We start from the raw sequence: 14,152 nt of genomic DNA, 5'->3' as shown, positions 1-14,152 counted from the left end.
GGTTACTCACTCTCTTTCCGTCATCTGTGATTGGTCACTCACACTCTGTGATTGGTTACTCACTCTCTTTCCGTCATCTGTGATTGGTCACTCACACTCTCTCTTCACTGTGATTGGCAGGTTGTAACCAGGGGCCTGGTAGGTGTTGTTGCCACTGAGACCGAGTGTGTGTCGCCACGGTGTTGCGTCGTTGCCATGGGGAAACAGAACAGCAAGCTACGGCCAGAGATGCTTCAGGACCTGAGAGAGAACACGGAGTTCTCTGACCACGAACTACAGGAGTGGTACAAGGTCACTACACAGTACACACACACACACACACACACACACACACACACACACACACACACAGATAAGTTGTTGCTATCCCGGATGGCAGTTGTTTTGCAAACTTCGACCCAACTTTCGAATTTTGTGATTCTGTTGCCGTTTATTTTTCTCTCTAAATGTATCTGCTATCATTTCATACAAACGACCGGCCACCTCTTCTCTCCATTCTATTGGCTAATGTACAGCCACTTGATAATAAAATGGATGACCTCTGATCCAAAGGGACTCTCGAAACTGCAATATTCTCTGCTTTTCTGAAACATGGCTCTCGGACAAGATACCCCCATGGCTAGAAGATACCGCCATGGCTATAAGATGCCCCCTGTGGCTATAAGATACCCCCCCGTGGCAATAAGATACCCCCCCGTGGCTATAAGATACACCCCGTGGATTTACGATACCCCCCCCCCCCCCCCCCCCCCCCCCGTGGCTATAAGAAACCCCCCGTGGCAATAAGATACCGACAGGATAGTGGAGTCGGAAGTCGAGGGTGGGGGGGTTTGCTTCTTCATCAGCAACAACTGGTGTGCTGACTCGAGCGCGGTAGAAGTGTGTTCACCCGTCTTGGAATAGCTGATGATCAAATGCCTTTTCAGGAAAGGACTTTTCAGCTGTTATTGTGACTGCTGTATACGTTTCACCTCAGGACAAATAACCAGCTGGCATTCATCAAACTGTACGAGTCTATAACCAAGCAGGAAACCCTACATCCAGAGGCTGCTTTTCTGGTTTATCCCACATCACTACGTCACACGTGATGCCCAACTTCCATGAACATGTCTCCCTCGCCATTAGGGGGTGATACAATCCATGACCACTGTCATTCTACCATGAAGCATGCATACGAGGCCTTCCCTCTCTCGTTTGTCATTCGGCAAATCAGATCATGACTCTGTACGCCTGCTTCCTGTTTGCAAGCAGAAGCTCAAATAGGAAGTACCCGTGACTCGCTCCGTGGAGAAATGGTCTCCAGAACCAGAGGTTATGCTGCCCCTCCTGTTCACCCTCGACTCCAACCCCATCATCATGTTTGCTGAAGATACAACAGTGGTAGGCCTGGTCACCGTTGACGATGAGTCAGCCTGCAGTTTAGGAGGTCAGTGACCTGACAGTGTGGTGCCAGAACAGCAATCTCTCCCTCATCGTCAGTAAGACCAAGGAGCTGATCGTGGACTAGAGGAAATGGGGGAGGGATGAGCACTCTACATCGACGGGGCTGCAGTGGAGCGGATCGAGAGCTTCAAGTTCCTCGGTGTACAAATCACTAAATATTTCAAATTGTTCACGGTTGTGAAGAATGCGTGTTGGTTTGGCATGGGGCCCTCAAATCCTCAAGTTCTACAGCTGTACCATTGAGAGCATCTTGACTGGCTGCGTCACTGCTTGGTACAGCAATACCACTACCCTCCATCACATGGGGCTACAGAGGGTGGTGCGGACAGACCAGCACATCACTGGGACTGAGCTCCTTGCCATGGGGCTACAGAGGGTGGTGCGGACAGACCAGCACATCACTGGGACTGAGCTCCTTGCCATGGGGCTACAGAGGGTGGTGCGGACAGACCAGCACATCACTGGGACTGAGCTCCTTGCCATGTGGCTACAGAGGGTGGTGCGGACAGACCAGCACATCACTGGGACTGAGCTCCTTGCCATGTGGCTACAGAGGGTGGTGCGGACAGACCAGCACATCACTGGGACTGAGCTCCTTGCCATGTGGCTACAGAGGGTGGTGCGGATAGACCAGCACATCACTGGGACTGAGCTCCTTGCCATGTGGCTACAGAGGGTGGTGCGGATAGACCAGCACATCACTGGGACTGAGCTCCTTGCCATGGGGCTACAGAGGGTGGTGCGGATAGACCAGCACATCACTGGGACTGAGCTCCTTGCCATGGGGCTACAGAGGGTGGTGCGGATAGACCAGCACATCACTGGGACTGAGCTCCTTGCCATGGGGCTACAGAGGGTGGTGCGGATAGACCAGCACATCACTGGGACTGAGCTCCTTGCCATGTGGCTACAGAGGGTGGTGCGGACAGACCAGCACATCACTGGGACTGAGCTCCTTGCCATGGGGCTACAGAGGGTGGTGCGGACAGACCAGCACATCACTGGGACTGAGCTCCTTGCCATGGGGCTACAGAGGGTGGTGCGGATAGACCAGCACATCACTGGGACTGAGCTCCTTGCCATGTGGCTACAGAGGGTGGTGCGGATAGACCAGCACATCACTGGGACTGAGCTCCTTGCCATGGGGCTACAGAGGGTGGTGCGGACAGACCAGCACATCTCTAGGAAAGAGCTCCTTGCCATGGAGCTACAGAGGGTGGTGCGGATAGACCAGCACATCACTGGGACTGAGCTCCTTGCCATGTGGCTACAGAGGGTGGTGCGGACAGACCAGCACATCACTGGGACTGAGCTCCTTGCCATGTGGCTACAGAGGGTGGTGCGGACAGACCAGCACATCACTGGGACTGAGCTCCTTGCCATGGGGCTACAGAGGGTGGTGCGGACAGACCAGCACATCACTGGGACTGAGCTCCTTGCCATGGGGCTACAGAGGGTGGTGCGGATAGACCAGCACATCACTGGGACTGAGCTCCTTGCCATGGGGCTACAGAGGGTGGTGCGGACAGACCAGCACATCACTGGGACTGAGCTCCTTGCCATGGGGCTACAGAGGGTGGTGCGGACAGACCAGCACATCACTGGGACTGAGCTCCTTGCCATGGGGATACAGAGGGTGGTGCGGATAGACCAGCACATCACTGGGACTGAGCTCCTTGCCATGGGGCTACAGAGGGTGGTGCGGACAGACCAGCACATCACTGGGACTGAGCTCCTTGCCATGGGGCTACAGAGGGTGGTGCGGACAGACCAGCACATCTCTAGGAAAGAGCTCCTTGCCATGGGGCTACAGAGGGTGGTGCGGATAGACCAGCACATCACTGGGACTGAGCTCCTTGCCATGTGGCTACAGAGGGTGGTGCGGACAGACCAGCACATCACTGGGACTGAGCTCCTTGCCATGGGGCTACAGAGGGTGGTGCGGACAGACCAGCACATCTCTAGGAAAGAGCTCCTTGCCATGGGGCTACAGAGGGTGGTGCGGATAGACCAGCACATCACTGGGACTGAGCTCCTTGCCATGGGGCTACAGAGGGTGGTGCGGATAGACCAGCACATCACTGGGACTGAGCTCCTTGCCATGGGGCTACAGAGGGTGGTGCGGACAGACCAGCACATCACTGGGACTGAGCTCCTTGCCATGGGGCTACAGAGGGTGGTGCAGCTAGCCCAGTACTTTTTAAAATTTATTTTATCTTTATTTAACTAGGCAAGTCAGTTAAGAACAAATACTTATTTTAGAATGACGGCCTAGTGGGTTAACTGCCTTGTTCAGGGGCATTCAATCTTGCAACTAGTAGTAGTAGTAGTAGTAGTAGTAGTAGTAGTAGTAGTAGTAGTAGTAGTAGTAGTAGTAACAGTAATAGTAACAGTAGTAGTAGTAGTAGTAGTAGTAGTAGTAGTAGTAGTAGTAGTAGTAGTAGTAGTAGTAGTAACAGTAATAGTAACAGTAATAGTAACAGTAGTAGTAGTAGTAACAGTAGTAGTAGTAGTAACAGTAATAGTAACAGTAGCAGTAGTAGTAGTGGTAACAGTAACAGTAGTAGTAGCAGTAACAGTAGTAGCAGTAGTAGTAGTAGTAGTAGTAGTAGTAGTAGTAGTAACAGTAATAGTAACAGTAGTAGTAGTAGTAGTAGTAGTAGTAGTAGTAACAGTAATAGTAACAGTAGTAGTAGTAGTAGTAGTAGTAGTAGTAGTAGTAGTAGTAACAGTAATAGTAACAGTAGTAGTAGTAGTAGTAACAGTAATAGTAGTAGTAGTAGTAGTAGTAGTAGTAGTAGTAGTAGTAGTAGTAGTAACAGTAATAGTAACAGTAGCAGTAGTAGTAGTGGTAACAGTAACAGTAGTAGTAGCAGTAACAGTAGTAGCAGTAGTAGTAGTAGTAGTAGTAGTAGTAGTAGTAGTAGTAGTAGTAGTAGTAACAGTAATAGTAACAGTAGTAGTAGTAGTAATAGTAACAGTTGTAGTAGTAGTAGTAGTAGTAACAACAGTAGTAATAGTAAGAGTAGTAGTAGTAGTAACAGTAGTAGTAGTAGTAGTAGTAACTGTAATAGTAACAGTAGTAGTAGTAACAACAGTAGTAGTAGTAGTAGTAGTAGTAACAGTAATAGTAACCGTAGTAGTAACAACAGTAGTAGTAGTAGTAGTAGTAGTAACAGTAATAGTAACAGTAGTAGTAGTAGTAACAGTAGTAGTAGTAGTAGTAGTAACAGTAATAGTAACAGTAGTAGTAGTAGTAACAGTAGTAGTAGTAGTAGTAGTAGTAACAGTAATAGTAACAGTAGTAGTAGTAACAACAGTAGTAGTAGTAGTAGTAGTAGTAGTAACAGTAGTAGTAGTAACAGTAATAGTAACAGTAGTAGTAGTAACAACAGTAGTAGTAACAGTAGTAGTAGTAGTGGTAACAGTAGTAGTAGTAACAACAGTAGTATTGGGGCGGCAGGTAGCCTAGTGGTTAGAGCGTTGGGCCAGTTGTTGAAAGGTTGCTGGGACGAATCCCTGAGCTGACAAGGTAAAAATCTGTCGTTCTGCCCCTGAACAGGCAGTTAACCCACTGTTCCTAGACCAGTTAATCCACTGTTCCTAGGCCGTCACTGAAAATAAGAATTTGTTCTTAACTGACTTGCCTGGTTAAATAAAGGTTAAATAACAATCTATAAAAAACAGTAGTGGTGGTGGTAGGTGGTGGTAGGTGGTGGTAGGTGGTGGTAGGTGGTGGTAGGTGGTGGTAGGTGGTGGTAGGTGGTGGTAGGTGGTGGTAGGTGGTGGTAGTTGGTGGTAGGTGGTGGTAGGTGGTGGTAGGTGGTGGTAGGTGGTGGTAGGTGGTGGTAGGTGGTGGTAGGTGGTGGTAGTTGGTGGTAGGTGGTGGTAGGTGGTGGTAGGTGGTGGTAGGTGGTGGTAGGTGGTGGTAGGTGGTGGTAGCAATAGTGTTAAATGCAGTAGCTGTCATCAAGGCAAAGGTTGGCTACTTTGAAGAATCTCAAATATATAATATATTTAGATTTGTTTAACCCTTTGTTGGTTACTACATGATTCCATAAGTGTTATTTCATAGTGTTGATGTCTTCACTATTATTCTACTATGTATAAAATGTGAAAAATGATGAAAAATCCTTAAATTAGTAGGTGTGTCCAAACTTTTGACTGGTACTGTATATGCATGCGGGCACGTATACTGTACACACACACACACACACACACACACACACACACACACACACACACACACACACACACACTTTTGATGAGGCAGTTCATCGGTCACCTGTCACCTCATGCTGAGATTTGGACCAGAAATGTTCTCATGATGGAAGAAGTATCATGGTGCACTGAGCAACATAACAGCAAGCATATGGCGCTGTCCCCTGTATGTCTCCTTCCTCTTCCATCCTCCTGGATTAACAGGCTGGGTGTGTCCCCTGTCTGTCTCCTTCCTCTTCCATCCTCCTGGATTAACAGGCTGGGTGTGTCCTCTGTCTGTCTCCTTCCTCTTCCCTCCTCCTGGATTAACAGGCTGGGTGTGTCCCCTGTCTGTCTCCTTCCTCTTCCCTTCTCCTAGATTAACAGGCTGGGTGTGTCTCCTGTCTGTCTCCTTCCTCTTCCCTCCTCCTGGATTAACAGGCTGGGTGTGTCCCCTGTCTGTCTCCTTCCTCTTCCCTTCTCCTGGATTAACAGGCTGGGTGTGTCCCCTGTCTGTCTCCTTCCTCTTCCATCCTCCTGGATTAACAGGCTGGGTGTGTCTCCTGTCTGTCTCCTTCCTCTTCCCTCCTCCTGGATTAACAGGCTGGGTGTGTCCCCTGTCTGTCTCCTTCCTCTTCCCTCCTCCTGGATTAACAGGCTGGGTGTGTCCCCTGTCTGTCTCCTTCCTCTTCCCTCCTCCTGGATTAACAGGCTGGGTGTGTCCCCTGTCTGTCTCCTTCCTCTTCCCTCCTCCTGGATTAACAGGCTGGGTGTGTCTCCTGTCTGTCTCCTCCTGGATTAACAGGCTGGGTGTGTCCCCTGTCTGTCTCCTTCCTCTTCCCTCCTCCTGGATTAACAGGCTGGGTGTGTCTCCTGTCTGTCTCCTTGCTCAGACCAGCTATGTCCAGCTGCAGTAGATCATCACTGTGGTGTTTTAACACCGTTGTAATGTTGTCATAGATTCATGTTGGGACATAAAAGTCTCTGCGTTAGCCATTCAACCTCTCTCCTAGGGTTAATACTCGCTGCTGGTGTTGACAGTGGCTCTACACAACTTTAGTATGAAATGACATAATTAATAATAATAATAAATAATAATAATTCCCGGGATTATATTGTGACATAGTTATGGTTGAGTGTGTCATTATTTTAAAAAAAAACTAGGTTTGTGTTGTGCTGAATCTCTGTATCCCTTTGTCGCCTGGGGGTGGTGTAATATATATTTTGTCGTATTGTCACATACATTTTCCCAGAAGACCGTAATGAATGTATTTTGTGTGACATCACTGGGTTTGATCTAAAGCTCATTATCAACATATTGCTTACCATTAACAAGTACATTGTCATCCCCCAATTTCAATTTTTTCAATTTCAATTCAAGGGGCTTTATTGTCATGGGAAACATATGTTTACGTTACAGTACCTTGCGAAAGTATTCGGCCCCCTTGAACTTTGCGACCTTTTGCCACATTTCAGGCTTCAAACATAAAGATATAAAACTGTATTTTTTTGTGAAGAATCAACAACAAGTGGGACACAATCATGAAGTGGAACGACATTTATTGGATATTTCAAACTTTTTTAACAAATCAAAAACTGAAAAATTGGGCGTGCAAAATTATTCAGCCCCTTTACTTTCAGTGCAGCAAACTCTCTCCAGAAGTTCAGTGAGGATCTCTGAATGATCCAATGTTGACCTAAATGACTAATGATGATAAATACAATCCACCTGTGTGTAATCAAGTCTTCGTATAAATGCACCTGCACTGTGATAGTCTCAGAGGTCCGTTAAAAGCGCAGAGAGCATCATGAAGAACAAGGAACACACCAGGCAGGTCCGAGATACTGTTGTGAAGAAGTTTAAAGCCGGATTTGGATACAAAAAGATTTCCCAAGCTTTAAACATCCCAAGGAGCACTGTGCAAGCGATAATATTGAAATGGAAGGAGTATCAGACCACTGCAAATCTACCAAGACCTGGCCGTCCCTCTAAACTTTCAGCTCATACAAGGAGAAGACTGATCAGAGATGCAGCCAAGAGGCCCATGATCACTCTGGATGAACTGCAGAGATCTACAGCTGAGGTGGGAGACTCTGTCCATAGGACAACAATCAGTCGTATATTGCACAAATCTGGCCTTTATGGAAGAGTGGCAAGAAGAAAGTCATTTCTTAAAGATATCCATAAAAAGTGTTGTTTAAAGTTTGCCACAAGCCACCTGGGAGACACACCAAACATGTGGAAGAAGGTGCTCTGGTCAGATGAAACCAAAATTGAACTTTTTGGCAACAATGCAAAACGTTATGTTTGGCGTAAAAACAACACAGCACATTACCCTGAACACACCATCCCCACTGTCAAACATGGTGGTGGCAGCATCATGGTTTGGGCCTGCTTTTCTTCAGCAGGGACAGGGAAGATGGTTCAAATTGATGGGAAGATGGATGGAGCCAAATACAGGACCATTCTGGAAGAAAACCTGATGGAGTCTGCAAAAGACCTGAGACTGGGACGGAGATTTGTCTTCCAACAAGACAATGATCCAAAACATAAAGCAAAATCTACATTGGAATGGTTCAAAAATAAACATATCCAGGTGTTAGAATGGCCAAGTCAAAGTCCAGACCTGAATCCAATCGAGAATCTGTGGAAAGAACTGAAAACTGCTGTTCACAAATGCTCTCCATCCAACCTCACTGAGCTCGAGCTGTTTTGCAAGGAGGAATGGGAAAGAATTTCAGTCTCTCGATGTGCAAAACTGATAGAGACATACCCCAATCGACTTACAGCTGTAATCGCAGCAAAAGGTGGCACTACAAAGTATTAACTTAAGGGGGCTGAATAATTTTGCACGCAACATTTTTCAGTTTTTGATTTGTTAAAAAAGTTTGAAATATCCAATAAATGTCGTTCCACTTCATGATTGTGTCCCACTTGTTGTTGATTCTTCACAAAAAAATCCAGTTTTATATCTTTATGTTTGAAGCCTGAAATGTGGCAAAAGGTCGCAAAGTTCAAGGGGGCCGAATACTTTCGCAAGCCACTGTACCAAAGCAAGTGAAATAGATAATAAACAAAAGTGAAATGAACAATAAATAATGTACGGTAAACATTAAACTCATAAAAGTTCCAAAAGAAAAAAGACATTTCAAATGTCATATTATGTCTATATACCGTGTTGTAATGATATGCAAATAGTTAAAGTACAAATGGGAAAATAAATAAACATAAATATGGGTTGTATTTACAATGGAGTTTGTTCTTCACTGGTTGCCCTTTTCTTGAGCAAACTAGTCACGAATCTTGCTGCTTTGATTGCACACTGTGGTATTTCAACCAATAGATATAGGAGTTTATCAAAATTGTGTGTGTAATCTGAGGGAAATATGTGTCTCTAATATGGTCAAACATTTGGCAGGAGGTTAGGAAGTGCAGATCAGTGTCCACCTCATGTTGTGGGCAGTGTGCTTTTGAGAGCCATGTCTGCCTACCTTCTCAATAGCAAGGCTATGCTCACTGAGTCTGTACATAGTCAAAGCTTTAATACATTTTTGTTCAGTCACAATGGTCAGGCATTCTGCCGCTGTGTACTCTCTGATTAGGGCCAAATATAACATCCTCCGTCTCCCTCTCAGGCTAGAGTAGGTCTATGACCTACCGTATATTTCATCTTGTTTCTCCCTCCACCCCGTAGGGATTCCTAAAGGACTGTCCCAGCGGCAACCTGAACGTAGAGGAGTTTAAGAAGATCTACGCCAATTTCTTCCCATACGGAGATGCCTCCAAGTTCGCCGAGCACGTCTTCCGAACGTTCGACACCAACAGCGACGGCACCATCGACTTCCGGGAGTTCATCATCGCGCTGAGTGTCACGTCACGAGGAAAGCTGGAGCAGAAACTGAAGTGGGCCTTCAGCATGTATGACCTGGATGGGAATGGGTACATCAGCCGTGATGAGATGCTGGAGATCGTACAGGTGAGACATGGGATTTGTAGTCCTGGTGGAGGTCGTACGGGTGAGATATCGGATTTGTAGTCCTGATGGAGGTCATACAGGTGAGACATGGGATTTGTAGTCCTTGTGGAGGTCGTACAGGTGAGACATGAGATGTGTAGTCCTGACGGAGGTCATACAGGTGAGACATGGGATTTGTAGTCCTTGTGGAGGTTGTACAGGTGAGACGGTCCACTTCAGTTTCTGCTCCAGCTTGCCCAGCTTGTTATCTGTAGTCAATGCTTCTCATTCAGAAGTGGATGAAGACTTCCTCCTGGTTCCTCTCTAGGTGTCTTCCTAGGTTCCTGTCTTCCGCTGAGTTTTCCCTAGCCACTGTGCTTCTGCATCTGCATTGCTTGCTCTTTGGGGTTTCATGCTGGGTTGCTGTAAAGCTCTTTGGGGTTTCATGCTGGGTTTCTGTAAAGCTCTTTGGGGTTTCATGCTGGGTTTCTGTAAAGCTCTTTGGGGTTTCATGCTGGGTTTCTGTAAAGCACTGCTGTAAAGAACTGCTGATGTAAAAAGGGATTCATAAAATACATTTGAATTTGATTTAACTAGGCAAGTCAGTTAAGAACAGATTCGTATTAACAATGACGGCCTAGGAACAGTTAACTGCCTTGTTTTTTCCTTGTCAGCTTAGGGATTCGATCTAGCAACCTTTCGGTTACTGGCCCAAAGCTCTAACCACTACCTGCCGCCACTGAACAATTGTTGAACAGACACACCAGTTATGATGAGGGGAAGGAGATCCTACGGGAGAATAGACACACCAGTTATGATGAGGGGAAGGAGATCCTACGGGAGAATAGACACACCAGTTATGATGAGGGGAAGGAGATCCTACAGGAGAATAGACACACCAGTTATGATGAGGGGAAGGAGATCCTACAGGAGAATAGACACACCAGTTATGATGAGGGGAAGGAGATCCTACGGGAGAATAGACACACCAGTTATGATGAGGGGAAGGAGATCCTACAGGAGAATAGACACACCAGTTATGATGAGGGGAAGGAGATCCTACAGGAGAATAGACACACCAGTTATGATGAGGGGAAGGAGATCCTACGGGAGAATAGACACACCAGTTATGATGAGGGGAAGGAGATCCTACAGGAGAATAGACACACCAGTTATGATGAGGGGAAGGAGATCCTACGGGAGAATAGACACACCAGTTATGATGAGGGGAAGGAGATCCTACGGGAGAATAGACACACCAGTTATGATGAGGGGAAGGAGATCCTACGGGAGAATAGACACACCAGTTATGATGAGGGGAAGGAGATGCTACGGGAGAATAGACACACCAGTTATGTTGAGGGGAAGGAGATCCTACGGGAGAATAGACACACCAGTTATGATGAGGGGAAGGAGATCCTACGGGAGAATAGACACACCAGTTATGATGAGGGGAAGGAGATCCTACGGGAGAATAGACACACCAGTTATGATGAGGGGAAGGAGATCCTACAGGAGAATAGACACACCAGTTATGATGAGGGGAAGGAGATCCTACAGGAGAAACAGAGCAAACAGGGAGACAGTTTTTGTGTGAGCTGTATGTAGTTCAATGAAAGAAAGTTGAGGAAAACATTGTTATCTTAACCTACTGTAACAGAGGCAAACTGGTCATTGCTAGCTTAGCCTACAATAGCAGAGGCCTACTGTAGTATAGTTCACTGTATCACAATTCCAGTGGGTCAGACGTTTACATACAGTAAGTTGACTGTGCCTTTAAACACCTTGGAAAATTCCAGAAAATGATGTCATGGCTTTAGAAGCTTCTGATAGGCTAATTGACATAATTTGAGTCAATTGGCGGTGTACCTGGGGATGTATTTCAAGGCCTACCTTCAAACTCAGTGCCTCTTTGCTTGACATCATGGGAAAATCAAAATAAATCATCTAAGACCTCAGAACAAGAATTGTAGACCTCCACAAGTCTGGTTCATCCTTGGGAGCCATTGTTAAACGCCTGAAGGTACCACGTTCATCTGTACAAACAAGAGTACCCAAGTATAAACACCATGAGACCACGCAGCTGTCATACCGTTCAGGTTGGAGAAGCGTTCTGTCTCCTAGAGATGAATGTACTTTGGTGCGAAAATTACAAATCAATCGCAGAACAACAGCAAAGGACCTTGTGAAGATGCTGGAGGAAGCAGGTACAAAAGCATCTTTATCCACAGTAAAACTAGTCCTATATTGACATAACCTGAAAGGCCGCTCAGCAGGGAAGAAGCCGCTGCTCCAAAACCTCCATAAAAATGCCAGACTACGGTTTGCAACTGCACATGGGGTCAAAGATCGTACTTTCTGGAGAAACGTCCTCTGGTCTGATGAAACAAAAATAGAACTGTTTGGCCATAATGACCATTGTTATGTTTGAAGGAGAAGGGGGAGGCTTGCAAGCCGAAGAACTGCAGGAGGGACTGGTGCACTTCACAAAATAGATTGCATCATAAGGCAGGAAAATTATGTGGATATATTGAAGGAGCATCTCAAGACATCAGTCAGGAAGTTAAAGCTTGGCCGCAAATGGGAACTTTTCTTCCAAAGTTGTTGCAAAATGGCTTAAGGACAACAAAGTCAAGGTATTGGAGTGGCCATCACAAAGCCCTGACCTCAATCCTATAGAAAACTTGTGGGCCGAACTGAAAAAGCATGTGCGAGCAAGGAGGCCTACAAACCTGACTCAGTTACACCAGCTCTGTCAGGAGGAATGGGCCAAAATTCACCCAATGTATTGTGGGAAGCTTGTGGAAGGCTACCCGAAACGTTTGACCCGAGTTAAACAATGTAAAGGCAACGCTACCAAATACTAATTGTGTATGTAAACTTCTGACCCACTGGGACTGTGATGACAGAAATAAAAGCTGAAATAAATCATTCTCTCTACTATTATTCTGACATTTCACATTCTTAAAATGAACTGACCTAAAACAGGGTATTTTTACTCTGATTAAATGTCAGGAAATGTGAAATACCCATCAAACAGAATCTGGATGTCCTAAAGTAGGGTCTTGTTACTCTGATAATCATTGAACATTTGAGAATTTGGACACCCCCCCCCCAAAAAAAAATAGACATTTTAAGTCATAAACCATGCAGGCCATGAAGCCGTCATCATCTGACGGAAGATTTAAACAGGGAAACTTGCCAATATTTTAGATTTAGAACACAGTGGTGTTGTACCTCTTCTAATCTCAGTTTAAAGGTCCAGTCTCAATGGATAACGGATCCTTAGATTGACAGACAGAGAATTCAGAATACCCCCCCCCCCTCCCTAGTGGTGAGACTCAGGAACAACTAGGGTTACAAAGCTACTGGTATTTTACCAAAGTTTGGTAAATTTGGTAATTAACAGAAAATCTATGGCAATCTATCATTTTGGGAATTTATACTTTAATAACTTTAAAAAAATATATATATATATATATTCATATATAGTATTCGGGGCAGCAAGTAGCCTAGTAGTTAGAGCGTTGGGCCAGTAACCAGAGGTTTGCTGGAACGAATCCCAGAGCTGACAAGGTAAAAAATCTGTCATTCTATCCCTGAACAAGGCAGTTAACACACTGTTCCCCGGTAGGCCGTCATTGAAAATAAGAATTTGTTCTCAACTGGCTTTCCTAGTTAAATAAATAATTCATTTTATCGGTGTCCATGGTGTGATTGAGGTTTTAATAGATAGACCATACGGTTCAAGAGAAAATAGCCTAATGAATGAAAAAAAAGCATTGAATCAACAATGGCATTATTTCACGTGAACTCTTTCACAACTGCAACCATTTTTGACACTGAAACATTGACAACAAATACATATTGACACAGGCAAATAAAACACAAAATATTGAGGATATTTCACACTTAAACCCTCATGTTAAACACTAATGGTTGATGGTTTATATTTAAGATAATGTTTTACAGCTTTGTCTTTCTATTTTATATAATACTTTTATTATTTGATATATTTTACCTGTGATAAGGCAAAAGGCCAGAGATGAATACACTGTGATCAGCTTAAGTACCCAAAATGGCCACTAGATGTCTTTAAACTTTACCAACATTCTGGTAGTTTACTGCCAAATTTAGAAAGTTTTCAGTAGTATACCCTTCCTTTGCAGGCATGTTGACAGTTTGTATTTTAGCTGGCCAGTAAAGAGGTTAGATAGGAATGGCCTTTAATATTTGGTGTCAGTTACTACGTTATTCACCATGTTTAGCCGAAGGAGCGAGTAACAAGAGAAAAAAAAGACAGACAGACAGACAGACACGGGTTCTGTATTGTTGTGAGAGCATGTACGGCTACATGCACTGTGTGCTCCAGGATTAGTGAGTTAAATTTAACCCGGGTTTATCCCTCAGTGTGCAGAATACTGGGATTATCCCCTGGTTATGCTCTGTTGAATGAGAGAAGGAGAGACAGAGGGGAGGAGAGAGGGAGAGGAGGAGAGAGGGAGAGGAAGGAGAGACAGGGGAGGAGAGAGGGAGAGAAAGGAGAGACGGAG

At 45.4% G+C, this 14,152-nt stretch overlaps 1 protein-coding gene across 1 annotated transcript in view; it reads left to right on the top strand.

The window, feature by feature from the left end:
• Positions 1–14,152, top strand: part of LOC109884033 (hippocalcin-like protein 1) — an 82,351-nt gene that overhangs the window by 59,157 nt on the left and 9,042 nt on the right. Inside the window, exons 2-3 of the mRNA XM_031789085.1 lie at positions 121–291; positions 9,339–9,620. Coding sequence (XP_031644945.1) covers positions 196–291; positions 9,339–9,620 — 378 coding nt within the window. The 5' untranslated portion in view covers positions 121–195. The remainder of the gene's footprint in view (positions 1–120; positions 292–9,338; positions 9,621–14,152) is intronic.

Source organism: Oncorhynchus kisutch, linkage group LG14 (genome assembly GCF_002021735.2).
Source record: "Oncorhynchus kisutch isolate 150728-3 linkage group LG14, Okis_V2, whole genome shotgun sequence".
NCBI lineage: Eukaryota > Metazoa > Chordata > Actinopteri > Salmoniformes > Salmonidae > Oncorhynchus > Oncorhynchus kisutch.
The sequence above is the reverse complement of the archived record's forward strand: the minus strand, read 5'-3'. Positions and strand labels throughout refer to the sequence as shown.